Here is a 26,814-nt window from a genome sequence, read left to right on the forward strand (position 1 = left end):
CCTTATTTTTATATCCAAAACTTGACAGGTATGCATCAAATACATGTCTTGATGCCAACATGTACTAAAGCAAAACTGTTTCACTTCATTGTTTTTGGTCCTGAACAAACATTTCCACTCCTTACCATCTAATAACAGACAGGTTGACTCATCAAATATTATTTTAACCGTAATTGTTCTTAGATTTCACACTTAAGCACATCTGAAAAAATGGAAGTTTTCAAAACGATTTTAGATTTGCTTTAAAAGGGAAATATAACCAATAGATAAATTATTTCATAATACAATAATAATTATACATTTTATTTAAAGGCACCTTTTAATGACACTCAAGACCACCACACACGTAAAACACAACATTTGAGAGCATTTATTTGCAGATTGATGTTGGTATTTTTGTTGCTGAAGAAACGGAAACATGCACAAAGGTTAGTTGTTCATCCAACATGAAGAGGAAGAGGAACAACAGCGTTTAGTTGGCTGTTGTTAGAGCGTCATGTTCACAGATGAATCTGTTTTCAAATTTCGACTCGTTTTTGCTCCAGTTTTCTGTGATATTCCTACGAGGGATTATCAGTCCATATGAAAAATTTTCCTTAAAGTCCTTTTGGATCCAGAACCTTTAAATGTAGAACATTGACATTTGTTAATATTCACAGTACTGCAAGTGTTGTACATGAAACATAACTAGCAGTACATACAGTTTGTGTATATATGTATATATATATATATATATATATATATATATATATATATATATATATATATACACACAAAATATATATATAGAAGGAAGCCCACACATACAGTATGTGTATATGTATGTATGTATGTGTGTGTGTGTATATATATATATATATATATATATATATATATATATGCCTATATAGGGACGCCCACACATACATGTATAATGTGTTTAAAGGATAATGTAAAAAAGTGTTTTACCCAAGAGTATCATCGTGGTCATCTATCCAGACCCAGTTGTTGTTCGTTTTCTTCAACCGCAACCAGTATCCGTGATGTATGTCATAGTAATACTCGATGTTCCTGCTGATAAACTCCTGAAACTCACAATGTTTCAATATAAACATTCACAGGTTATTGATTGATTTATTTTTTTTAAATAAGCTATTTTGGGCTCACCTGTTCTTGCAGATCATCAATAACAACCAGATCTGCATATCTGTCTTTGCAATAGTCTCGGCTTTTGTACCATGTCAGCCAAGTTGTGTTTTTATGGTAAAACAGGTAGCACTTGTTGTGGAACCGAATCCAGCCATCCCGACACGGTGGACACTCTGTATGTATGAAAACAGGCGACATAGGGAACAAAGTTGAATGTAATAGCAAAATATTTAAAAGGAAACAACCATCATGTTAAAGCGTGAAAGTTTAGCAGAAATAAACATTTTAAAACATTTTGGTCTCCATTGCTAGTTTTCATATCCATGACAACTTTACAGTGAACCACATCAGCTAAAATTGAAAAAAGTTAAAAAAAAGTTAAAAAAAAAAAAAAAACCTTAAGTAGAGGTATGGCCCATGTTTTCAGTTTGTGGCCTTTAGTGGGCTAGAAAGTCCTGACATTCACACATAATGTACCATATTAATTATTATCTCTGTGGATTTTTAATACAAATAATCTCTTAAATGCTGAGATGAAACAGCTTAGCACTCACTCTTGCCAGGGCATAAGTCTTTAACCGGAAAGTTGTCGAACGTCAAGATGATTCCCAGGGTCCTGTTGAGCTCTTGTCTGTCTCGACTCAGCTGCTCCGTCTGATTCTCCAAGACTCTCTTTTCCACCATCAGCTGCTCCGTCTGATTCTCCAAGACTCTCTTTTCCACCATCAGCTGGTCTGTTCGATTCACTAAGATCGTTTTTTCCACATTCAGTTCCTCCGTCTGATTTTCCAGGTTTCTCTTTTGGACGATCAGCTCTTCAGTTCGATTTTGGAAGTTTCGTATTTCCGCAATCAGTTGCTCATTTTTTGCTGTGAGGTCTGCTTCCTGTTTGTTCATCGCCATGGTGACTGATGCAAAAGGGAGAAACATCAATCAGTCAAAGACTATGATATAGAATAGTAGAGCTCAAAACATTCAAAGATCCAAGATTTTAAATAAATAAAAGTATATCCATGTTAGATACAGTACCAGTCAGACACATCTACATATCCTTTATCTTTTCCATCCATCCATCCTTCCTTCCTTCCTTCCTTCCTTCCTTCCTTCCTTCCTTCCTTCCTTCCTTCCTTCCTTCCTTCCTTCCTTCCTTCCTTCCTTCCTTCCTTCCTTCCTTCCTTCCTTCCTTCCTTCCTTCCTTCCTTCCTTCCTTGCTTCCATCCATCCATCCATCCATCCATCCATCCATCCATCCATCCATCCATCCATCCATCCATCCATCCATCCATGATCAGATCATGCTGGAATTACCTTATAAAAACCCAATTAATTGATGTGATGAACAGTTAGTGAATTTAGCTTTAGAGGAAGAGGAAGTCTAAAGAAAAAGTCGTACGGTAAAAGAGGATGTCTATTTTTTCACTTTTTGTGTGTCTGAAATTTGACTGACTGACTAAAATAAGACTAAAAATGCTAAAATGCTCAGACTTTTAGTCGACTGAAACTTGACACAACTAAAAGGAGAATGAACGTGACTAAAACTAATAAAAACTAAAATAATAGCTTGACCCAAAGACTAGACTAAAACTAAAATTGAAACAGGCTGACAGAAACAACCCCAGACATCCTGACCAAGTACCACAACCACCTCAGCTGGTTCCTTTCGATGGGTAAGAGGACGGTCCCTCAACACATCACTGGGGTCTCACCCTAGAAGTGAACCCAGATTTGTCCAACATTGCAGCACAACTATGGTTAGGTGTGGTTAAACTTCTGATTGGCTGCCAGTAGGGCCAATGATTTCTGAATGTAGCCTCCGAGTTGTGAATAAACACCTAACAGAGAACCGTTGTAGAAGAAAACACACCCTGCAGATGCTGAAAAATACTCATTTTCAGTTAGATATGTCATTTTTTTGAGTAGGAAACTTCAAAGTAAGCCTAGTCAGGAAGGGGTTAACTATGTGGTGCTAAAAGGAAACTCACAGTAGATGATCAAGACTATGATACTCGCCACCAGGAGCACGCAGGGTATCCCCAAACAGACCAGCAGCAGACGAGTTCTCGAGTTTGTGGCTTCTTCAGCTTCTGTTTGCAACAAGACAAAATGAACCAGTGAGAGAGTCATCAATATTTTGGTCCGTTACAACCGTTTCTTTAGTGCATTGATTCATATTGATTTTAAAATTTTATTGCTGACTTTCAAGGCCCTAAATAACCAAGCCCCTAGTTATTTTACCTGCTGAGATCAGGTCAGCTAAATCCCCCACTGCTTTTAAATCTTTACCATAAACATTCCTTTTTAGAAAAGCTTTTATTGTGGTGTCAATATTGTTATTAATTTTAGACTTGGTTATTGCTGTCTTATGTTCGTATCCACTATGCACTGTATTTTTATCTTGATGTATTTTATTGTTCTTGGGAAGCACTTTGTAATTTTGTTAAGAAAGGTGCTATATAAATAAAGTTTATTATTATATTATTATTATTCAGTCTGATATACTGCAATTACTTGTTTTTCCTTTGACCTATCTCATCATATTTAGGTTAGTTTTTGTAGCATCTAATGATGATTGTTACATCAAAGTTGATAGATGTCTCATAACAGACTGGTTTCATTGATAATATTGGGGATGATATTACAAAATCAAAGATTATTCCTCATAAACCCTGAGTTGGTTCAGTTCTCAGTAACACGTGATGCATGTTTGAGTAAAGCAGATTACTTGGAACAGCAGCCGCAGTAGTTGTGGATTCTTCAAGCTTCACTCCCGAATAAATCGCCTCCTCTTTTTTCCCTGAATGACAGAAGTAACAGCAAAGAAAGAAATGTGAGGAGATTCTTCCCAACAGGCCTCATTCATGAAATCTCTGAGACGACTAAACCTCCTCTTTACTACGAACCTAATCAAAAACACATACTGCTTTTAACTCACATTTTTAGAAACCATGGGTAGAAATAAAAATTCATAGGGCATTTATAGGGCAACATAATATATCGGCTATAGTTTTATATCGATTTGATTTAATTTGGATTTGATTTTTTATTTTGTACATGTAAAAGACAACAATTAAAAGAGAAGATAAGAAAACAAAACAAACAATATATAATATTATATATATATATATATATATATATATATATATATATATATATATATATATATATATATTATATAATATTATATTAACTCCATCTGCTCTATATCTATATATATCTACATACACACATATACTGTACACATACATATTCACATAGATACATACATACATACATACATACACATATATATATATATATACTGTATATATACACACATGTATATACTGTATATATATATATATATATATATACATAGCTGCATTCTGTTCATAAATATAAACAAATCTACCCAAATACTGTTATATGTAGGCCCCTAAAGGCTGCTGTCTATTCAACATATCAACATATATCAATTTATGTTGTTAAGAAGTTTTAGACTATTTTTAAGGAGTTAAATGTCACCATCTGTTGGTGAATTTAAATCACAACAGTCATGTTTTGAGGAGACTACAGAGAAATACTGATGAAAATGGAAAGTGATGCTTTTGTTGTCGAAGGGAACTAAAGTTGAAAGTTTGAAATATCAGTTTATTAAATCCTGAAATTCAGTGTGTGCATTAAAATCTTTTTATTTCCTATTTTATTTCATCCTGTAAATATTCGAGTTTAGTTTGTCATTTTAATTGTGAACTAGATATTTTTTATGGGGAGAGGTGTGAGGGTGCGGGTGGGGTGGCTCCAAATAACATTTAGCTTAGGGCCCCAATTTGGTCGGGGCGGCCCTGAACTGCATACAATATTTTATCACAACTTCCTGTTTCTTTCCCGCCTCGCTGCTTCACCTCCAGCATCCTTCGCTTTCCCTCCTCTTTGTGTTTCTGAACCATCAACGTAGCGTCAGAGATGTGGTTTAGATGAAACACATACTTACGCTGCTCAGCTGTTGCAGCATCTGTAGTTTTTACGTTAGAATAAATAGTTCCCTCCTCTTTTTCTTCTGCAGGATGAGAACATGAGAAAATGAAGACAGATCTATTGATCTACTGTTTTAATGTACAAAGACATTAAAACATAAATAAAAAAAGCATGATTTAAAATTTAAAGAAAAAAGAAAGAAAGAAAAACAATAGATGAAATTCAGATCAAATCAGTTGTTAAAATATGATCAAGTTTACCAGTCCAGACATTTGAAGCAAAGACGCTGAATGCAGCTTCTCCATGTCTGGTTCTGGTTCTGGGAACTGATAAAAACCAGATCCAGATGACCTGAGGGGTCAAGGTTCATACTGGGTCAGGAGGTCCCTGATGTGTTCTGGTCCTGGACCATCCAGAACTTTATAGACCAGCATCAGATCTTTCAAGTCTGTCCTCTGATGGACAGGCAGCTGGTGTAAAGACCTCAGATCTGGACTGATGTGGACTGATGTTGTCCTCTTTTAGGTTTTAATGAGGACTGGAGAATTGTCTAACTCTTTTAAGGTGGACTGTAAAGATGGTGTTACAATCAAGCTACTAAAGATGAATGCTGGACTAGTGTCTCCAGGTCCTGCTGAGACATCAGATCTTTTAACCTTGATATATTCTTAAGGTGGTAGTAGGCTGACTTTGTTATAGCCTTAATGTGTTTTTACCCCTTGGTTTCCAGAGCAACGTGGCTGTGAGCCGCTCGAGGAAAAAGTATATTTTCATTGTACATTACAGTCTATGTTGAAAAAGAGGCTTCAAAACTGCTCTTCAATGTGTCACATGACCGATGCTTCACACATCGTATTTTCCAGTCAATTACAGCTACATCCCTTCTTGTTTCTCCAAACTGCAGGTAGGACGGAGGGTCATATTTCCTGAAACATGCGTGCATTTTTTTTTTTTTTTGTGATCAAATATTTTTATTTATATTACATTTTCTTTATTATTATAAACGGTGACAATGATGTCAAACAAACATTATACACATATTTACACCCCCTTCCAAACCCACCCCTCAGACCTAAGCATTCGACGAAAACAATTAATTATTAATAATAAGGAAAACAATAAAAAAACAAACAAACAAACAAAAAAAAGGACAAAATAAAACAAAGGCAAAACATAATAATATCAAAAACTGGACAGGGATAGCTGTAACAAGGTAGTCTATATCAATTTTAAATACATATTTCAAGTTTGGCTTTAATTTTACTGCTGCCATATACCAAAATAAAATATTTAGTTGTTTTGCATTATGGATTCAGGCTGTAGATATTTCCAGATAGATAATATCAAGAAAAATCAAATAATAAATAAAAAAGATAAATTATTTAAAATAAGTGTTTGAGGGTTTACTGGAATATTCTTTACTGTTATGGAGGATAATGCAGTTGCAACCTGTTGCGTGCATTTATAAATTCACACTGGCATTGAACAGAATTTGCTTTAACAAGTTATTAATTAATGCGTTAATTTTAACAGTTTGAGTAAAAACACATTCTGCTCCAACTTGAGCTGAGAGATCACGTACTGAGGGAAAACAGCCGCTCCAAATCCAACATTTAACAAATTAAATTCAAAAAGCCAGATCATAGTTAACATTTTCTTTTATTCAAACAGGTTAAAACAAAAACAAAACATTATCAGAATACATAAAATGTATATACCAAAAGAAAGCATAAGCAAAGCAAATTAAAGAGACAAATCTATATGTAGATAAATATTTCCTATTTGAAAGGGTGTAGGATGAAGTTTCAAAAAACTTTTCTGTTTTTACAATTTCTTCATTTCGCAGAACTCAAAAGAAAAGCATAAAAGAGAAAAAAAAGGTGGTTCAGCTGAGCAAGGCACTTTGGTCATTGGCTTTCAGTTCATGTGTCCATTTCCATTTTGTATCCATTAAGTATTGATTTGTTTAAACTTACTTGGTGATTTGCATGATTTCATTTCATCTTTGCAGTTGTTCCACAAATTAACTCCCACCACTGATACACAATGGGTTTTGATGTTTGTTCGTACATTCTGTTTTTTGAAATGACACATTCCCCTGAGATTGTGTTTATTTTCTTTTATTTGAAACAACTTCTGGATGTCTTGTGGCAACTGATGCTGATTCGCTTTGTGCATGATTTGTATAGTTTTGAAGTCGACCAGATCCTTAAATTTGAGTGCTCTCAGTTTGATGAAGAGTGGGTTTGTTGATTCTCCAAAGGCCACTTTATTAAAACTTCAAAAAAGAGCAATAAGAATTGTACTGTAAATATTGTATCCGTGTTTGTTTTATATGTGTTCCCCCACACTTCCACACAGTAGCTTATATATGGAAGTATGAAGGAGCCGCACAAAGTGTATAGTGATGATTGATTAAGAAGGTGTTTGACTTTGTGTAATATTGCAATTTATTTGGATATTTTAGCTTTAATGTACTGTATGTGTGGCTTCCAGGATAGTTTGTTGTCTATTATGACTCCCAGAAATTTAATTTCATTTACTCTCTCTATTTCTATAATTTATCATAAGTTTCTTTTGTGAGTTTATCGAACATCTGCACATATAAAGTGGTTTGATGGATGGAAACTGAACGGTTTGGTCGTAATGTTCATCGTCATGTTTGGGTTTAGCCGGCAGGCCTCAGATCATCATTTCCACTGTGAAGCACGGGGGCGGCAGCACCATGTTGTAGGACTGCTTCGCTGCACAAGGGACTGGTGCTTTTTTTAGTAAGACGTCATGTTTAAATCAAGTTCACAACTTACTTGGTTCAGCAGTTGCAGAAGGCGTAGTTTTGATTGCAGAATAAATTGTTGCTTCCTCTTTTTCCTCTGCAAGACAACAATGGCAACACGAGGGAATGAAGCAACACAGCTGAAGGGTGACTTTCACAAATATCCTCCACCACAGTGTCGTCAACAAACTTTCTACACACAAAAATGTACTTGCAACCAGAGGTTTATGTGCAGGTTAGAAGATTAAAATCTCCTTTTTTACGTCTGACTGTAAAGCTCTGTGTGTAAAATTTAAATTTATTTGTTTATTTTTTGTTGTCGTTTTGTACAGATTCATGGATCCCATGGTAGCCATGCTGGTGTTATGATGGTCTGTTAGAGCAATAAAGGGCACAACAATCCAAATATTTCAAAATAATAGTAATAATGTTCTCTGAGCTCCATAAGGACCGTAATCAGTAATGTAGCTGTCACTCAAAAAAGAAATGACCGTAAAGATGCATACATATTTACATATTTACACGCATACTATATCATTTTTCTTGATGAAGACATTGATATAACAATCACCAAAAAATAGCAGGAGAAAAATAATATATAATATTTTAGAGGAGGAAAGTTTTTTTTTTCATTAAGCACTTTGAGAAAAAAAATCTAAATGTTGAGAAAAAAGTCGAAATGTTGAGAATAATGTTGAAGTACAATTTTGAGAAAAAAGTCGAAATGTCAAGATTAATGTTGAAATACAATTTCAAGAATAAAGTCAAAATTTCGTAAAATAAAGTTGAAATGTTGAGAAAAAAGGCGCAATTTTGACTTTATTTACGAAATTTCGACTTTATTCTTGAAATTGTATTTCAACATTAATCTCGACATTTTGACTTTTTTCTCGAAGTGCACAATAAAAAAAAATCTTCCCCTCTCAAATATTTTTTCTCTTCCATGGCCCTAATACTCTTCCGTAATCTAGTCATGGAGACCAAGAGCTTTTTTTTTTTTGCACACATTATGTAATTATGTGCGTTTTGGGGGATAAATTCCCAATTGGACCAATTGGAATTGGAAGATCAATGAAAGAGTTTGTAACGATGCTGCCTGAAACCAGTTAGAGCATCATCATCCACAGTAAGACACAGTCAGCGTCTACACAAACTGAACAGAAATCCAAAACCACCTTAAAAAAGCCAGATTACAGTTTGCAAATGCAAACTAAAGACACGTCCTGAGGAACTGATGAGGATAAAACTGAACCGTCTGGTCATAATCATCATCAGTATGCTTCGAAACAAATGAGAAGAGGATTGTTAATTCTACCTAATACTAACCAAAGGAAAGTCCAAATATATGTAAATATTTGTTAAAAATTCCCTAACTGGGCTAAAATCTGACAATTGTCCTTAAAATGTACTGTTACATAAGGGAAACACAGTTTGTCAACTCCATTTAGTGCATAATCAGGCAAATATGGTTACAAAGAGAAAAAGAAAAGAAAAAGAAAAAAGAGAAAAAAGAAAATAAGAAAAAAAAAGAGAAAATAAGTATAACTTAAAAGGAACAGAGATCTTTAAAAAAAGAAAATTCAGGACAAAATTAATGGAACGTTGTGTTTTTGTAAAAGGTATCAGTTTATGGAACAATCTGGATACAGAAGCCAAAGAATGCAAATCAAACATTACATTTAAAAGAATAATAAGCCAGTTTGATGAAGAAATATCATGATAATGGTTAAGTTAGGTGGGTTTTCTTTTTTTTTCTCTCTCTCTTTTTACCACCATTGTCATATTTTTTTTTCTTTGAATCAAAAAAGAATACGAGTATCTGTGTTTGACGACAGCTATTTTGTGTTATTTCATAACTTTGTTGTAGTTTTGTTTTTGTTTTTTTGTTCGTTTTTTTTAATTATTGAAAAGTGTTTTTTTTTTGTTTTTAAATTGCGTAATTTGTTATTTGTTTTTGTTAATTTTTTGTTAATTGTTACAGATTACTTTTGTAATACTGTATTTGACCCGGTCTTTGTACGTTTTGATCGTATAGAAACGTAATTCTTGCCATTGTAAGAATGAGATGTACCCGCTGTACTCTACTGCCCTTACTTTTTATCAACTTGAGCTTTTTATTATTTTACCTCTTTTCTTATTGTTTTATTTCATTTTATTTGTTATTTACTGTTTGTGTGTTCCCGCTTTTAATATTGATGTAAAGCACTTTGAATTACCTTGTGGTGAATTGTGCTATACTAATAAACTTGCCTTGGCTTAACCCCATAAATCCCGTCTCAGTCACACTCAGCTGATCTCACAACAATGCTGCTTTCTCAAAACAACCAAAATGAACAGCTATTACAGTTTTTCACAATTGTTTAAACACATTTCCTGATAGACCACCTCACTTTCTCAAAACTCTAAACACAAATTACAAAACTCACACACAAAATCCAAAATCCTACACTTCTATTGCAAAAGCACACTCTACCCTCAATACAGTGTTAACTCTTCACTAAATGGTATTTCCTTCTCACATGCCAAACACATACATCATTTGAGAAGACGTTTCTAAGCACCCACTGAACACTGATGTGCAGAATGGAAGACACTATAGTATGAATGGAAAACACTATGAATGAATGAATGAATGAATGAATGCCTCAGCAGAATCAAGCATTTGTATGTTCAGTGTTACACCTTCAGCTGTTGTAATATATCACCATATAGTATTCTTATGTATAGGCTACTCAAATGGAAAACAACACACATTTCTTTACTGTAACACAAATAATATTTTACAGTATTTGGACTCAAAATGTGCAGTCCACTGGACATCACAGCAAGCTGTGGATGAAAACTTGACAGAAAATAGAAACAGAACAAAAGTATTAGGCAGCATACTGCCTTTCATCCCTGGCTGGCCACAGGACCTCATTCACGTCGCAGGCGATGTTCTCCCTGGCCAAGCAGCGATGTTCTCCCTGGCCAAGCAGCGATGTTCTCCCTGGCCGAGCAGCGATGTTCTCCCTGGCCGAGCAGCGATGTTCTCCCTGGCCGAGCAGCGATGTTCTCCCTGGCCGAGCAGCGATGTTCTCCCTGACCAAGCAGCGGGGGAACAATCTCCTACAATGCCGCATGAAGCCTTGACAGGCCTCAGCAGAGACATCGCCACATGCGTCCTCCATGGCCTGCAGCAGTGGGATGCGTGTCTGAGGATTTCTCTCGTATACCTTCCATCTCCAGGCAGAGAAAAATTCCTCAATTGGGTTGAGGAAGGGAGAGTATGGAGGGAAATATAGGACATCAACTTCTGGATGGACCCTGAACCACTCACGGACCAGAGCAGCCCGGTGGAAACTGACATTGTCCCAGATAACAATGAACCTGACCACCTCTGTGTCCTCCATCTGGTCTGGCTGGACAATGATGTTGTAGAGCTGGTCCAGGAATGCTAGAAGAAGTGTAGTGTTGTAGGGGCCAAGGGTGGCATGGTGATGGAGGACGCCATGGTGATTGATGGCAGCACACATTGTTATGTTCCCTCCATGTTGGCCAGGGACCTCTGTGATGGCACGCTGGCCGATGATATTCCTCCCTTGGCGCCTTCTTTTTACAAGGTTGAACCCTGCTTCATCAATGAATAAGAATTCAATGGAAAATAGCTGATTGCATATTGCACAACAGCCTTTGGAGTTTAGAAATGTGATTGACTGTGTGTTCTGTGTGAACAGCAAGAGAGGGAATTCAGGAAGAGTGTGCAGGGTATTGGGAATTGTGTGTAGTGTTGTGAGGAATGTGTGGTATGGAATGGGAATGTGAGTCTAGAGCAGTAAATGTGCTTGGAGTTCAGCAGGATTGGTTTAGCCACCTGAAAAATGGGTTTCAGGTTGTGCATATTGTGTCTGATGTTCCAATAAATGTGTTTAAACAATTGTGAAAAACTGTAAAAGTGCACATTTAATTAGTAAATCAACTTATTAAAAAGAAGAAACGAAAACCCAAAGTAAAGTTTGCAGGACCCATTAAATGAATGAATGAATAATCCACAACTGCCATCACTCATTCAGCAGGCACGCTCAGGCCTCATGTACGAATGAACCCATGACAACTTCCTTATTGAAATTCAGTTTTTAGCATCCGCAGATATACTTGAGAGTCTGAGTGGCCTAAAACTACAATTAAATGTGATTTGTAAAAATCTGATTTACATTTGAAACAGATTTGGACAGACGCAACCACAGTGTGTGGATGGAAAGCAGGAAATCATCTCGGTCCACTGGTTTTGTCAAGTTCCTCATTTCTTTGTTTTAGGTTTACCTTATTGTTTGGATTTCCATTTTTTTACCTGAATGTATTTCCTTTTTTATTTGTGCCTTCTGTTGTAGCAGCCTGCAGGACTTTGGCACATTGCAGTCACTGTATTGTATATACAGTATACTGAATACAGAGTCTATTTTATTTTGTACTATTTTATTTTATACTTATTCTACTTTTTTTTTTTTTTTTACTTAAAGGGGACCTATTATGAAAAACACGTTTTTTCTTGTTTTAACATATATAAAGTGGTCTCCCCTCACCCTGCCAACACAGGAAAGATGAAATTCCATGAATTTCGAGAGGGACCTGGCTGCAGGCAAGATGGCCGACAAGGGCGCGGCCATTTTTTCCAGCCATACCGGAATTCCAGACCGGAAGTTGGTCTTCTTCGTGTATATTATTATTCGTCGCGCTGAACCAGACCGGAAGTTGGTCTTCTTCGTGTATATTATTCGTCGCGCTGATCCGGAGGTTTGTCTTTCCTCGTTTTTTTTTTTTTTTTTTTTTTTTTTTTTTATTGAACATACAATAACACAGTATCATAACATTTTCTCGTAAGGACATTAATACATTTTAAACATGACGTGGAATGTTGTCATCAAGTATAAGCCATGTACAAAATATATATATATATATATATATATATATATATATATATATATATATATATATATATATATATATATATATATATATATATATATATATATATATATGTGTAGAAATGAATCAAAACAAAACAAACAAAACAAACAGGGGTTGTTATTTTAAAATACTAGTAAAACCATTTGCATATATTTTCAAAATCAGGCAAAACAAAAACCATAACAAAATAGGAGCAAGGTCTGAGGCATGAATCACAAAAGCAAAAAACAAGATATGTCGTCACAAATCTTTTTAGCCAATTTGCTGGAATCAATTTTTTTGAGGGACAAAAAGAACAATTTAAAATCATTTAAAAACCAATCAAAGGAGGGTTTACCATTTCTCCATTTACAGCAGTGAATATGATATTTACCCATGATAATAATTATATTTATCATATCAGATATAACAGCCTTCAAATTGTCTACATATAAAAAAATATGAGAAATATCAAAAACTGGTATGTCATCTATTTTAAGTAATAACCAACTTCTCAATTCTTTCCAGAAGTTTCTGGACACAGGACATAAGAAAAACATATGATCTAAAGTTTCATCTGCTGCATTACAGAAAGTACACAGGTCAACTTCAAACTTAAATCTTTTTTTAAGAAATTCTGCAACTGGGTAGACTTTATGCAGTATCTTAAAGTGAGTTTCTTTCATCTTTGGGGAAATAGGCCATTTAATATATTTAGAGTGAGCTTTTTCCAACATAGATACTGTTACTTTCTCAAGCCCTTGGAATTTACGTCCTCTGTTGAAATCGTAAAAAAATATTGATTTCCACGCAGCACTAATCACTTTGTTGTTACATTTTTTGTCATTTAAGTTGCATTCATTAATCATCAGTCTTGGTAGTGTTGATTCAACACTTGAAAATAACAAAGTATTCTGGATTAAATGCAGAAGTGGAATAGGAATTGCTTTAAGGATCCTGTTATATTCCCTCTGAGTACAATTTATTTTATATTTTCCTAACCATGTCCTGTAGTCCAGAAGACCTCCACCAGAATCCATCATATCCTTCACAAATAAAATGCCTGCCTCATACCAATCTCTTTTAAATAACGATTTTCTATTTACTATTATCACTCTGTTATTCCATAAAACGGATCCATGGGGGGAAAAATTATGAGTGAATAGTGAATATGAGTTATTTTCCTTTTTTTTTTTTTTATTTAATTTAAAAAAAAAAATTTTAATTTTCATTTAAAAAATGAAATTGAAACTACGGACCATATTTTCTTCTCTTGTGATGCAATACAAACATTCTGGAATAACCTTCACAAATTTATTAAACGGAAAATTGCATCGTTCCCATCCTCTATTTCTAGAGATAATGTAACTTTTGGTATGATCTTGAAAAACAAAAATGATGAACTCTGTTGCAATGTAATCCTCTGCTTGGCCAAATTTTTTATCCACAAGAATAGGACCCTAAAATCATCCCCCAAATTTTGTGTATTTATGAACGAATTTAAAATGTATTTGAAATCTCTAAAACGTATAACAACAATTAAGGCACGAAATTTATATGATCTCTTAAAGAATTTTCCCTACTGAATTGGATAAAATCAGTCTGAATTCCCCCTTATAAAAGCTGCTTTTTTTCCTTACTAGTTTTATTACTTTATTAATTTAATTACTTATTTATATAAGTTCCTTTTATTTCATTATGTCTGTTTATTATTTATTTTATTCAGTCTGTTGCACTTTAGGTTAAAGCATTTTAAAATATGTCACATTAGGGTCAGTTTTATGTTCCCTTGTTACTCTTTCTGGATTTCTAATGCTGTTTTATTCGTCATGCTCAATTCACTCAGCTGTTATAATCTTTTCTATCAATAACGTCATGCCATTATATGTACTACATTTGTTTAATTGTTGTTTATTATTACTGTTGTAATGGGACATGTACATTACTACCTGCATTGGGAACACCTGAATGTGTTTCACTAATTGTAACGTCTGACCTTTCAATAAAGTTTCTATTAAAAAAAAAAAAAAAAAAGAAGACCAACTCCCGGTCTGGTTCAGCGCGACGAATAATAATATACACGAAGAAGACCAACTTCCGGTCTGGAATTCCGGTATGGTTGGAAAAAATGGCCGCGCCCTTGTCGGCCATCTTGCCTGCAGCCAGGTACTCTTGTGAATTTCTGCAAGGTCTGTACCCCCGCCCGGCAGAATCCCCCAGTGTCATGTGACTGTTTTGAGCCGTTCTGAATCTGCTCCCGTCCTTACGTAACGACGGGAGCAGATTTCCATAGGTCGGCCTCCGCTGCTGAAACCACGCCCACAACTCTCTCCGCCGGCTGGAGCTTCAGCCATTGTTTAGAAGCGGTGGCTGTTTCCACAGAGAGGGGACAGTAAAAATGAGGTTTTGCATCGACATTTACCCTCATAAAAGGATCAGTTCCCACAGTACGGACCCGGCAACTGCACACGAGGCAGCGGTAAGTGACGTTATTTTTTTTATGTTATTTATATTTGTCTAAAAAGTATGATCTTTGCATGGGCTAAGTATTTAGCTTATCTCCGGAGCACCGGAGCTGCTGCCGGAGCTGCTCACGGACCGGACCGTCGAGGAGCCCCGGGCCCGGGGCTCCGGGCACCGGCGGCTCTATTAGTACCGTAATACATTTTTCTTCTCTTTATGGTTTCAGATTTTCCAAGCAATGCACCTGAAGCTGTTCAATGACACATTCAGAAGACGCACGGCCCTTCCTTGAGCCAGCAATGTTATTTATATATTTTAACAATAAAGTTGCCATTTGTGAAAATTCAGTGTTGTGATTTCTTTACAGTTAACATGATTCATTTGTCTTGTAACATAAATGAAATGAGGAATCGGAGTAAATAACTGTGGTGTACCTGTTTAGAATTAAATTAAATCTTCCTGTGTGAAGACGAGGTGACTAAAGGCTGATTTATGGTTCCGCGTTACACCAACGCAGAGCCTACGGCGTAGGGTAGGCGTCGATTTAATGCAGAACCGTGGACACGCTTTGCTACGCAGCCGCTGCTATTCTGCCCGGAGCGACGCTTTGTTCCCTTCCCTCCTACACGTCATTCAAGCAGCCAATCAGCACAGAGCCTCATTATCATATTTCTGAATTTCTGATTTATGTAGAAAAAACAAGCTTTATATTGTTTTTAAGACATTCAATGCCTTTTTAAAATATACATTAAATGCCATAATATGTCCCCTTTAAACATTTTGAAGGAAAACACCAATCCGTGCTGCTTTTTAGATCTCCTATCTGTTGTGCCTGTGCCTGCGCACTTTATATGTTTCACCGAGGGAAGTGGGAAACGTCCTCTCGATTTCTTGTATGTTTTACATGTGATGAATCGATAATAAAGCTACTTTGACTTTGACTTTAATTTCGTTGTATGCCTCGTACAATTGAAGTCTGATATTGAGTAAAATTAAGGCTGGTATCGGCAATACCGATTAGACACACCAATACATTGTGCAAAAAAAACGTAATGTGCCGCTACATCTAAAAAAAAAAAAAAAATTAATATTTTAGATAGTTTAAGAATACAAAACATCAGAGTCACTTATTTAACTATTTATTTTAAAGTCAGAAGGATACTGAGGTAGCGCCTCATTCACAATACAGGCGAGCTGTTATAACAACAGAAAAGTGTTTGAAAATGGTGTTTCCATCACTAAAAAAGTAAAATAATAAAACCATTAAAATAAATAATAGAATAAAAAGTAAGAACTACTATAAAAATGAAAATGAAAGCAGTTCCTACCAGCAGCGTGTCATTTAGACAAAATCTGAATAGTTTAGTTACTTTCCACCATATTCCTGTTTATGATGTACAAGTGACTGAAGTATCAAAGTGTCCATTTTCATTTGAGAATCGATTTTTGAGCAAACAGATCTGGTATCGGAACTAGCGATATTTCAGTATCAATCGGCACATCACTAGTCTGAGGAGTGTTGGATATCCCTGATCCGCTTCCACATAAAACATTTCCACTGGATTATTCACATCTCTACAAGCAGGATCACCTCGGACGCCAGTTCCTGTGGATTTATCTGCTTTGGAGACAGAATCACGCTGGTGAGAATTAATCATGTTTTTTCAGTTGCCATGGACTAATTTATGGGATTATTTAAATTGGGGAATTTGGGATTGTATTGTGGACTGTCTTGGAGTTGTGTATATATCAGCAATTGGTGCTGGAGTTATGTGTTTGTATGTATGTATGTATGTATATATATATATATATATATATATATATATATATATATATATATATATATATATATATATATATGTTTTCTGCTTTATTCATTTTCTTAATACACCAATACTGTATATTACTTTAGCAACGTTAAGAAGTTGCTTATTAGTACACTCTCTCAGCATGAGGAATTGAACTCTACTTGCTGGTAGAAATCGAAGTCTTTCTCGGATCCAAAGAAACCACTTCTTGTCAGTGATTGTTCAACAGAAGAGTAAATTCAGGGTAAAAATCATCAAATGTGAAATGAATCAAAACTCAAAAGCAAAGTCTGATTTGTGTTAAAAGTAATAAAATAGCTTGGATGCCAGTAAGTTGTCGGGTTATTTGAGAGAAAGTTGTTTTGTTTTTTTAAAGAAGGGTGCCACCAAACGTAATCTGGTGAGAAACACCTAACCAGAGACTCCACAAGTCCTCCTCACAGAACCCTCTGAAACGTCAAAAATATCTTATACACCTTAAAAGTTTTAAATCAAAGCAGGAGTCACTTACTTTGTGCAGGACGGGCGCTATTTTTGAAGACCAATGTGGAATAATTGATTTCTTCCTCCATCCTTATTAATCCTCCAGTCGCTTCAGAGCGGCGGGTGAGAGTGAGCATCAACAGAGGCTGTCACTGATGTTAAAAAGCTCTTGATTAAATAAATATATTTAAAAAAAACAACTGACCCCCATGGAGAACAAACGGGTTCCTCTTTCTCTGAACATGTGACCTAAACACAGGGACCAACCTGAAGTCATGCAGGAGATGTTGTTGGTACGCTGATGACTACGTGCTATTGTTTCGTCTCTTCTGGGAAGTATTTCTGTTTGTGTTCACATTGTCATGAGACAAAGAGTTGGCGTGTTTTTGCATGAATTCCATCTTTACTGGATGGTTTTAAACTTTTAAAATTTTAATGAAAATAAAACTGAGGTCCTACTTTTTCGTCCCAGTGCTGCCTGTGACTCAGATGTGGATCAAGGACCCCTTGAACCACAAAGATATGGCCAAAAACCTTGGTGTCATTTTGGACTCTAACTTTAAAATGTTAGAGTGATGATTGATAATGTTTCAAATGTTAAATCGAGTTGTTTTCTTGGTGTGCTAATTGATGAAAACCTACCATGGAAACCTCATATTTCACTAATTTCATCTAAAATTGCAAAAGACATTGGAATAATTGGGAAAATCCGTTATCTCCTCAAAACAAAAGTTTCACACAACCTTTATTACTCTATGATTTATCCCTTTATTAGTTATTGCAACATTACTTGGGCCTGTACTAGCCAAACAAAATTACAACCAATTCTTAGTTGAAAAAACGAGCCTCTTCGCCTCTAAGAAGTCACTCGTTACCTTTGTTTCGTAAACTTGGTATCCGTAATATCTATCAGATTAATAACCTCCACATTGCTCAATTTGTATATGGTTCTTTAAATAAAACTCTTCCTAACTTTTTTCACATTTTCTTTTCCCCGAACAATGAATTTCATAATTATTCAACCCGTAAAGCCTCCCAGTTTCAACCCCCACAATCGCAAACTATTTCATCTCATTTTAAGATCTCTTAGAGGTTCCAAGATATAGAATTCACTTCCTCCCCACCTTGTCAAACTTTCTCATGAATTATTTAAAACATCTGTGAAACATATTTTGCTATATCAACAGCTTAATAATATGATCTACAGTAAACTTCTACTTACTTACATTTGTCCTTTTCCTCATTTTTATACAGTATTGTAGTTTTTTCTTTCTTTCCTTTGTCTTTTCTATTTTTTTGGTTATGTACTTTTTTATTTTCTTTGTGTGTGCGTGCGAGTCTGCAGTGTGTGAGCGTGTGTGTGTGTGTGTGTGTGTGTGTGTGTGTGGCATATGATATGCATTTAAACTAAAAACGTACCTTTTTGCACAGGCCTTTGAGTAAACTCTACATCAGGAGTCACCAATCCTGGTCCTCGAGGGCCGGTGTCCCTGCAGGTTTTAGATGTTTCCCTGCTTTGTTGCACCATGATACAAGTGACTGTGTCATTAACAGAATTGTGCAGCCCTGGATGACAAGCTGATGACGATGATTAATTAGAATCAGGTGTGTTAAAGGAGGGAAACATCTAAAACATGCAGGACACCGGCCCTCGAGGACTAGGATTGGTGACCCCTGCTCTACATGGTTGGCTGAGTGATCGCACTTTTGTTAAAATGGAATTATTGTTGTTATTGTTGTTTTTCTCTTGTCATACTTTTGTCTGTTTCTGTTATTGTAAACCTGTAATTTTGTTTGTTTGTTTGTTTATGTATTTGAGCACATTGAGTCCATGCTCGTTGTGTGAAATGTGCTTTATAAATAAATTTGCCTTTGCCTTGCCTTTATCTCCACGCTAATATCCATTTTTATGCTCATTTAGTCCTCTTGTCAAGCTCATAGAGGGTGTTTTGGACCTCCTTGCATATATGTCTATTGTTTTTTTATGGTAATTGTATTACTGACTTAATATGTGCTAAATAAATAAATCAAAAAAAAATTTAATAGAGAAACAAATGAACACAGTTGTAAAATCTTCGTTTTTTCCAGTTGAGGCTTTTATCCAAGGTTAAACCATTTTTTTTTTTTTAAGTTATACACGCCTTTGTTTCATCGACTGCGATGCCTTCAGCTCTTCCTCGGCTCCCCGTCTGTTATAGGATCAATTTAAAAATTATTTTATTTGTTTTTAAATCTTTACATGATCTTGCACCTTCTTACATCCCATGTCTTTTAAATGTCCTAGGGCTCTTATGTCAGCTGTTGTTGTTTTCTAAACTGCGTTATAAATAAAGGTGACTGGACTTGACCTTACAACTGTCCCGTGTTTCTCTGGTGGGTTCGGAGCCACCGGGGAGTTTCATTTGATGATCAAGTTAGTTAGACAGGGCTTTCCATGTCATTGTGGCTACAAGTTTTTATTATATTCGGCTTCGCAGACTCGGACGATGCCTGCTAGTGGGACAATTCTTTATTTATTTATTTTTTCATCCGTTGATAGCTCAGCTAATCAGTGTCCAGAACATATGGGGTCCCCCAGCGTCCAGCACAGACGAAGGGTCGTCCTGCCTCTTGGTGCACGGGACAGTTTGAGTTATCAACAGGAACATGCCTCCTAAAACAAAAAAGTGTGCTTTTGTTAGGTTTAGGCATTAAACATCCAGATGGTTAGATTTAGGCATTGAAATGTAAAGTTGCTTCCGTCAACGGAAATTATGACCTAAATATCATCGTCAACGAACCTTTATCACCTGAGGAAAAAGAGACGAGACGAAAATGCTGGTCATGTGATGATAAGGATGATTAAATATATCTATATATATATATATGTTAGAGCTCTAGGTTCATGTCAATTAAAAACAAAGTTACATAGAGAAACGCAGGGATCTGCTCTGGGGCTGGAAGAAGAAGAAGAACCATCTTTGGAAACACTTTCCTACATAGACGTGGAAAAGAAAACCCAATGTGTCATCGAAAAAGAAAAAGATGGGGAGAAATGCAGAAAAATAAATATTCACTCATTCAAACTCAAATCAGAGTCTTCTGTATCTGGAATGAATGTATTCTTGAGTCTATGAGGTAACAATAATATAATACAGTTTTTCTCTATTGCCAAAACACAAAACCCAGTACTCTAAACCAAATGACCAGTTGCATAAACACATTTAGTAAAACTACCCCCCTTTTGCCACAACCACAAACACAATTCACCTGTAGACACTTTTCACAAAACCATCCCCTTTTTCTCAAAACTCTAAACACATTTTGCCGTGCTAAAACACATTTTGCATATAACTCTGCTCCAATATCCATTGTGAAGCTCATGTGATGCAAAATGCTACCCACAATCAGCAAAACTTGAACACAATGAACATACCTGGTTTCAATCAGTAAACACAACTACTCATAATTGAAAACACCTATTGCAAATGATGTGACCACACCTATATAAGTCAGTGCAGTTTGCTGAAGCCTCAAAAACAAAAATAGATGATCAAGACAGGAGAAGAGGAGTTCGTGTCAGATGTGTTTGGCATTTGAGAAGGAAATACCATTTAGTGAAGAGTTAACACTGTTTTGAGGGTAGAGTGTGCTTTTGCAAGAGAAGTGTAGGATTTTGCATTTTGTGTGTGAGTTTTGTAATTTGTGTTTAGAGTTTTGAGAAAGTGAGGTAGTCTATCAGGAAATGTGTTTAAACAATTGTGAAAAACTGTAACATCAATCAGCAATTCATTAGTGTATGTCTGCCACCCTACTCTCCGTTCCTAAACCCAATAGAGGAGTTCTTCTCATCATGGCGGTGGAAGGTCTATGACCGCCAACCTTACACCAGAGAGAACCTTCTCAGGGCTATGGACCTGGCCTGTGATGATGTGGCTGTGGAGGTGTTCCAAGGCTGGGTGCGGCATGCCAGGGCATTCTTCCCACGTTGTTTGGCTATGGACAATATTGCCTGTGACGTTGAGGAGGTCCTGTGGCCTGACCCAGCCCGACGTGATGCCGCCCCATGATTTCGGTGTCAACATACAACATACTGTGTCAATTTTCAAACGTACTGTAATAAAAGAAATACCACCCTGAACATTGTGTTCTCAATTGTTACTTTACTGTATCTATTGTGTGTAATGGATCCTCTATGGAGTTTACGGTACTAATTTTTGCATTGAGTTGTGATATTACTGCATTTTCTGCATTATGTAACTATTCCCATGAAATGCACAAATCTATAGTTAATGCCCAAAACATATTTGAGAATAAATAAGGGGTTGCTCAAATGCATCCTGGCAGTTGTGAAACTGTAAAAAGAACAGTCTCACACTGTGAACATTGTGTTTTAAATTTTTTTGGCAATGTGGTTAATGATGCTCAGTAGTGTTTACATTTTTGCAGGCCTTGAGTGGTATTTTGGTGTCAGAGTTTGCTTTTGAGCATATGAGCAACTGTTTTGGTGTGATGGGTTGGTTTTTGTGCATATGAGCAACTGTTTTGGTGTGATGGGTTGGTTTTTGAGCATATGAGCATCTGTTTTGGTGTGATGGGTTGGTTTTTGAGCATATGAGCATCTGTTTTGGTGTGATGGGTTGGTTTTGAAAAGAAACTGTGAGGTTTAGTGTACGTAGCTTTAGAAAAGTGTTTTGTGTTTAGAGTTTTGTGAAAAGTGAGGGCAGTATCGTGAAATGTGTTTAAGCAATAGTGAAAAACTGTAATAAGATAACCTTGTTTGAATTGTAAAATGGGTTTGGCTAAATACAATCTTTGAGTAAAACTAGACTAAAATGGTCCTGGACAATTCTGACTAAAATAAGACTAAAATGCTCAGACTTTTAGTCGACTGAAACTGAATGTGAGTAAAACTAATAAAAACTAAAATGACAGCTTGACCCAAAGACTAGACTAAAACTAGAATTGAAACAGGCTGCCAGAAACAACACTATTGAAATGTCATGGTCAGAGGTCAGCAGAGGTCTGACCTTCATGCTGACAGCATGTTTACCATGATGTGATGAACAGTTAGTGAATTTAGCTTTAGAGGAAGAGGAAGTCTAAAGAAAAAGTCGTATGGTAAAAGAGGATGTCTATTTTTCCACTTTTTCTGTGTGTGTCTGAAATGTGCCTTGTAATCAACAGTAAATCAAATTTAACCTGAACCTGAACCTGAACTTTTATTTCTTAATAGTGAGAACAAAGTAAAAAAAATCATCTGTTCAGTCAGTCTTAGTTTAAGACAAATACAGACTTGAGTGAAAAACCTTTTCTTTTTTTAGCCATGTAGTGATTTATTTAATAAAAAATTGATCCCAAAATATACAAATAACCTGGCCTTTGATAATGCTCTTCAGATGTGCAGTTTCATGGTCTGGATGCCAAATGCAACGGCAAAAGGGGGGGGTGTCAGCAGGGGTCTTAAAGAAGTGATTACTGCTACTGTCATAAACCAACTATTTGGAGCATAAAGTGTAAAGCATCCGAGTCAGCTACTAATCTTCCCAGGAACGAGCATCCGAGCATGTTTACAGAGAAATACAGAGCCTAAAGCTCTAACACTAAATGTTAAGGTCTATGACCTGCGTTAGAAGAGAACTGAGTGATTTACACGACTGAGGTTCACAAAACTGCATCTGAACAAACCACAAGACTCCTTGAACAATGTCCTATGGACAGATGAGAGTAAAGTGGAGTTCTTTGGCCTTAAATATGGGAAAACCAAACACGGCATCTTAGCTTCTAGGACCTCATACCCACTGTGAAGCACGGCGGTGGAAGGGTGATGATGGGGTTGTTCTGCAGCAACAGGACCTGGGGACCTTGGAGTCACTGAGGCGTCGAGGAACTTCTCTGAAGACCAAAGTATTCCTGAGGCAAATGCGGCTCCATCTGTCCAACATCTAAAGCTCGTCTGAAACTGAGTCTTAACAAGAGAACAACGATCCGAAGAACTCCAGCTAATCTACATCTGGGGCTGAGTCTCCAGACGCCGGACCGCGTGTTTCACTCCAGGATACGTAGACACGTCAATATGCTCGAGGAAGACCCAGAATCATGTCCCCGACACAGCAAAGCAGCCCAAACCCTAACTGAAACACTACAGTCTTTCACTGTAGGCATGTGGTTCTTTGAATCCTCAATTTTTTCAATTTGTGAAAATTAAATCAATGTGTTTTTTTTAATCTCCAGTTTTGCCTCGGGCTTTTAAGGAACTCTCTCAGGGAATTTGTGGTTTGTGAACCTGTATTTTAGCTTTTCTTACAGTTAATTTCCCTTCGGGGATTAATAAAGTATTTTGAACTGAATTGAATTGAGACGTCCTGTATTAAAGGTCATATTAAGGTTGAATGTATTCTGTAGACCATTTAAAGGCTACAAATGTTGACCAAAGTCCTTTATCAGGATATATAAGAAAAGAAAATGCGTTTTAATGTTGGAGTTCTTGAAGAATGTCTTTCTCTTTGTCTACCATCCACACTATCCTCCTGACATGACTAAACAATAACAAGCATAACTATAATTCAATCATTTCTGGGGTCATAACTTGACTGAATTTCATTGATTCTTTGGTACTTTGGTACCAAATGACATCACTCCCCTACATGTTACTTTTAAAAAAAATCAATCATTACATTACTTATTTCAGTCTTACCGACAACCCAACTTCTGAAAAAGAATAAAACAGATGAACAAATGATAAAAAACTACTAAAAATGAAAAAAGGTCCTTTTACCAGTTTAGACAACACTTACTGTGTTTTTTCTTTATCTGTCCAAGATATTTAAGTTTCATGATCCTCCTCGTACTCTCAGGTCATCTGGTGGAAACATTTTTTAACGTTCCCAGAGTCAGAAGAAAAACAAACGGTGAAGTCTGTTTTTACTATTATGGCCCAAGTCTGTGGAAAGATCTACCAAAGACCTGAGAGCAGCTGCAAGTCTGGACCATTCTCAAAAGACAACCCAAGACCCATGTCTTTAATTTACATTTTTATGATTCTCAGTTTATGATTTAATATTATTTTAGAGTTTGATTGTTACTTCAAAGCGATATTCTCTTAATGTTCAATCCACTTTATAAAAAGAAGTTACAAGAATCATCCTAGTTACATGCTCCACTTGGCACAGCGGTCAAAAAACTGTCTCGCTCCACTGACTGCTTCAGTCCAACTGACCAATTATGACGGGTTTCAAATATGAATGAGTTGAGCCTTCTGATTGGTCCCTGACTGACCAATCAGAAAAATCATCCCCTGTTGCTACATCTGAGTCAGAATATCCGGTTGGACAGAACACCCGTGTCTCTCGTTCAAGTCAATGGAAAAAGTGTAGTTTTTACTTGCCTTGTATCAAAATTTAAATCACTGGATATTTTTTAAACTTTGCATTAGTAAAAATGAACACTTGTAGTATCATGAGGGTGCAGCGTATTTTTATCCCCAAACTTGCAGAAATCCGATCCGTACGTACGTCCAAAACAAAGTCGGGTCAACAGCAGGCTACAACCCATAGCTACGACTGCGAATGTGTTTTATTTATTTATCTTGCAATGATTAAAAAGTGACCCCCGCTACCCAGAGAGAACCACAGGAACACATTTCATCTCAAAACCAACGGTAAATCGCGAAAAAATGTCTGCTTTGGATAAAGCTACGAGAAGGGTGACACCTTCCACACCCTCCATCAGCTAAACTCATCAGAAAATCTAATTTTTGCCAAAAACCTCAGTTTTTTAAACTCACTACACCTGAAGTGTTCCTTTTTATTTATATCTAGTTGCTGCTGATTTTCTTTGGTCCAATAATTTGAAATAAAGTGATGTAAAACCCTGTTATTACAATGGAATTGGACGGGAGAGATGACAGTTTTGTCCGACCTAGCAACGGGAACAACCTAGCAACAGGGGCTTGACAAAGGGTCAATTATGACGTGGCTATAACTGAAATAAAGGAGCATTTCACCACTTTATCCAATGGGATAAAGTGGTTTCAAATTATTACTTATTATTGCTCTTACTAATTGTAGTAAAAGTAACACTTCTTACTATCTAATACAGTGATTCTCAACCGGGGGTTCCGCGGACCCCTAGTGGTCATATATATATTTTTTAAAAGATCCTCTGACATTTATAGAAATAGATGATTATTTTACTCAAATGTGACTGAGACCTTTATCCACCAAAACTACAGAGGGTCACATGATCTTCTTTTACTCTTTACAAGTGTAATTCGTTGTATTTTAGTAAGAAATCTTGCACACGTTTGCATCCTCGAAGAGTAAAATGAAACCATCGATGTTCAAACAAACATTTAACAAAACAATTATGAACTATGCAGGCGTTGTGGTCGACTCCCGTCAGCATCACATGACACCAAACCTCTCAGATTCTGAACAGATCAATGACCTCATCCATCAAAAGTTAACAAAAGTTGAGTCCACAGCCGGCAAATGGCCCGCTACCACAGCAGGGGTGTACGATCCGACCTTCCCGCCAGTCCAACCGTAACACGCTTGGACTGGCGACCTGTAACTTCACCACGTGGAACAGATTAAAGGCTTGAGGCTCAGCATTTCCTCTCAAGCCAAAAGTATAAATTAGAGCATAAATGTGACCAAAACAACACAGATCTCTGACAACAAATCCACACGGTTTGTGAACATCAGCTGCTACCCCGACAAACCCATTGCTTGCTGCCATGGCAACCGAGCGACTGCAGGTCCCAGTCTGAGCTTCGGGTGAAAGGTGAAGGAGAACCAACAGAACACGTCCAGACCACTTCTACCTGAGCTTTTTAGGACGAGCGTCACCTGGCTTCATTTTTAACATCCTTAGAAAACAAATTAAATGAGTAAACCTATGATGGGGCTAAATTTAATATAAGTTTAGAGTTTGATGGATGGGTTGATGTGAGGGAGTACTGTTATGAGTTCGTCTTTATAAAATTCTGCTCAGCCACTATCCATAGATATTTCCTCTTCTACCTGTCATTGTTACCGTTATTATTTTTAATATTATAATTAGGTGGATCTTTAATTTACCTTGCTTTTGTCAGATTCATTTCGGTTCTGCTCGGTTTACTCTGTTTGATGAGAAGACATATGTCAGGATATGTTCTGTAAAATGTTGAAATAAAAAGTTCAAAAAGATAAATCAAGTTTAATATTTAAATGTAGAAAAATACACAGCCACAAATGAGAAAGTTGTGATGATATTGTGAATGTAAAGACAGAAAGAGATTGTTACGACTTTGAC

The 26,814-nt window shown here is 36.3% G+C and overlaps 1 protein-coding gene across 3 annotated transcripts; it reads right to left on the reverse strand.

Moving 5' to 3' along the window:
- Nucleotides 1-7: 7 nt before the first annotated feature.
- LOC133441142 (C-type lectin domain family 12 member B-like) lies at nt 8-17,668 on the reverse strand. 3 transcript variants are annotated; one of them, XM_061718537.1, is made up of 9 exons: nt 17,567-17,668; nt 7,890-7,955; nt 5,099-5,164; nt 3,851-3,922; nt 3,111-3,212; nt 1,683-2,036; nt 1,147-1,301; nt 949-1,064; nt 8-620 (listed from the first exon to the last, which is right to left on the reverse strand). In XM_061718537.1, exons 1-9 carry the CDS (start codon nt 17,625-17,627, stop codon nt 473-475), a joined length of 1,140 nt encoding a protein of 379 aa, XP_061574521.1. In that variant the 5' UTR covers nt 17,628-17,668; the 3' UTR covers nt 8-472. The 3 variants fall into 3 exon arrangements, with proteins under 3 accessions (XP_061574521.1, XP_061574522.1, XP_061574523.1); XM_061718538.1 differs by lacking the exon at nt 5,099-5,164; XM_061718539.1 differs by lacking the exons at nt 3,851-3,922; nt 5,099-5,164.
- Nucleotides 17,669-26,814: the final 9,146 nt, after the last annotated feature.

This window comes from Cololabis saira, chromosome 3 (assembly GCF_033807715.1).
Source record: "Cololabis saira isolate AMF1-May2022 chromosome 3, fColSai1.1, whole genome shotgun sequence".
Classification (NCBI taxonomy): domain Eukaryota; kingdom Metazoa; phylum Chordata; class Actinopteri; order Beloniformes; family Belonidae; genus Cololabis; species Cololabis saira.

Bases quoted from the DNA above. Each gene is read 5' to 3' on its own strand.
- LOC133441142 (XM_061718537.1), bottom strand. From the start codon at position 17,627: ATGGAGGAAGAAATCAATTATTCCACATTGGTCTTCAAAAATAGCGCC. The intron at 3,923-5,098 runs GTAAGTATGTGT...TCTGTCATTCAG, and splicing joins TGCTGCAACAGCTGAGCAGC to GGAAAAAAGAGGAGGCGATT. The intron at 3,213-3,850 runs GTAATCTGCTTT...TGTTGCAAACAG, and splicing joins TACTGCGGCTGCTGTTCCAA to AAGCTGAAGAAGCCACAAAC.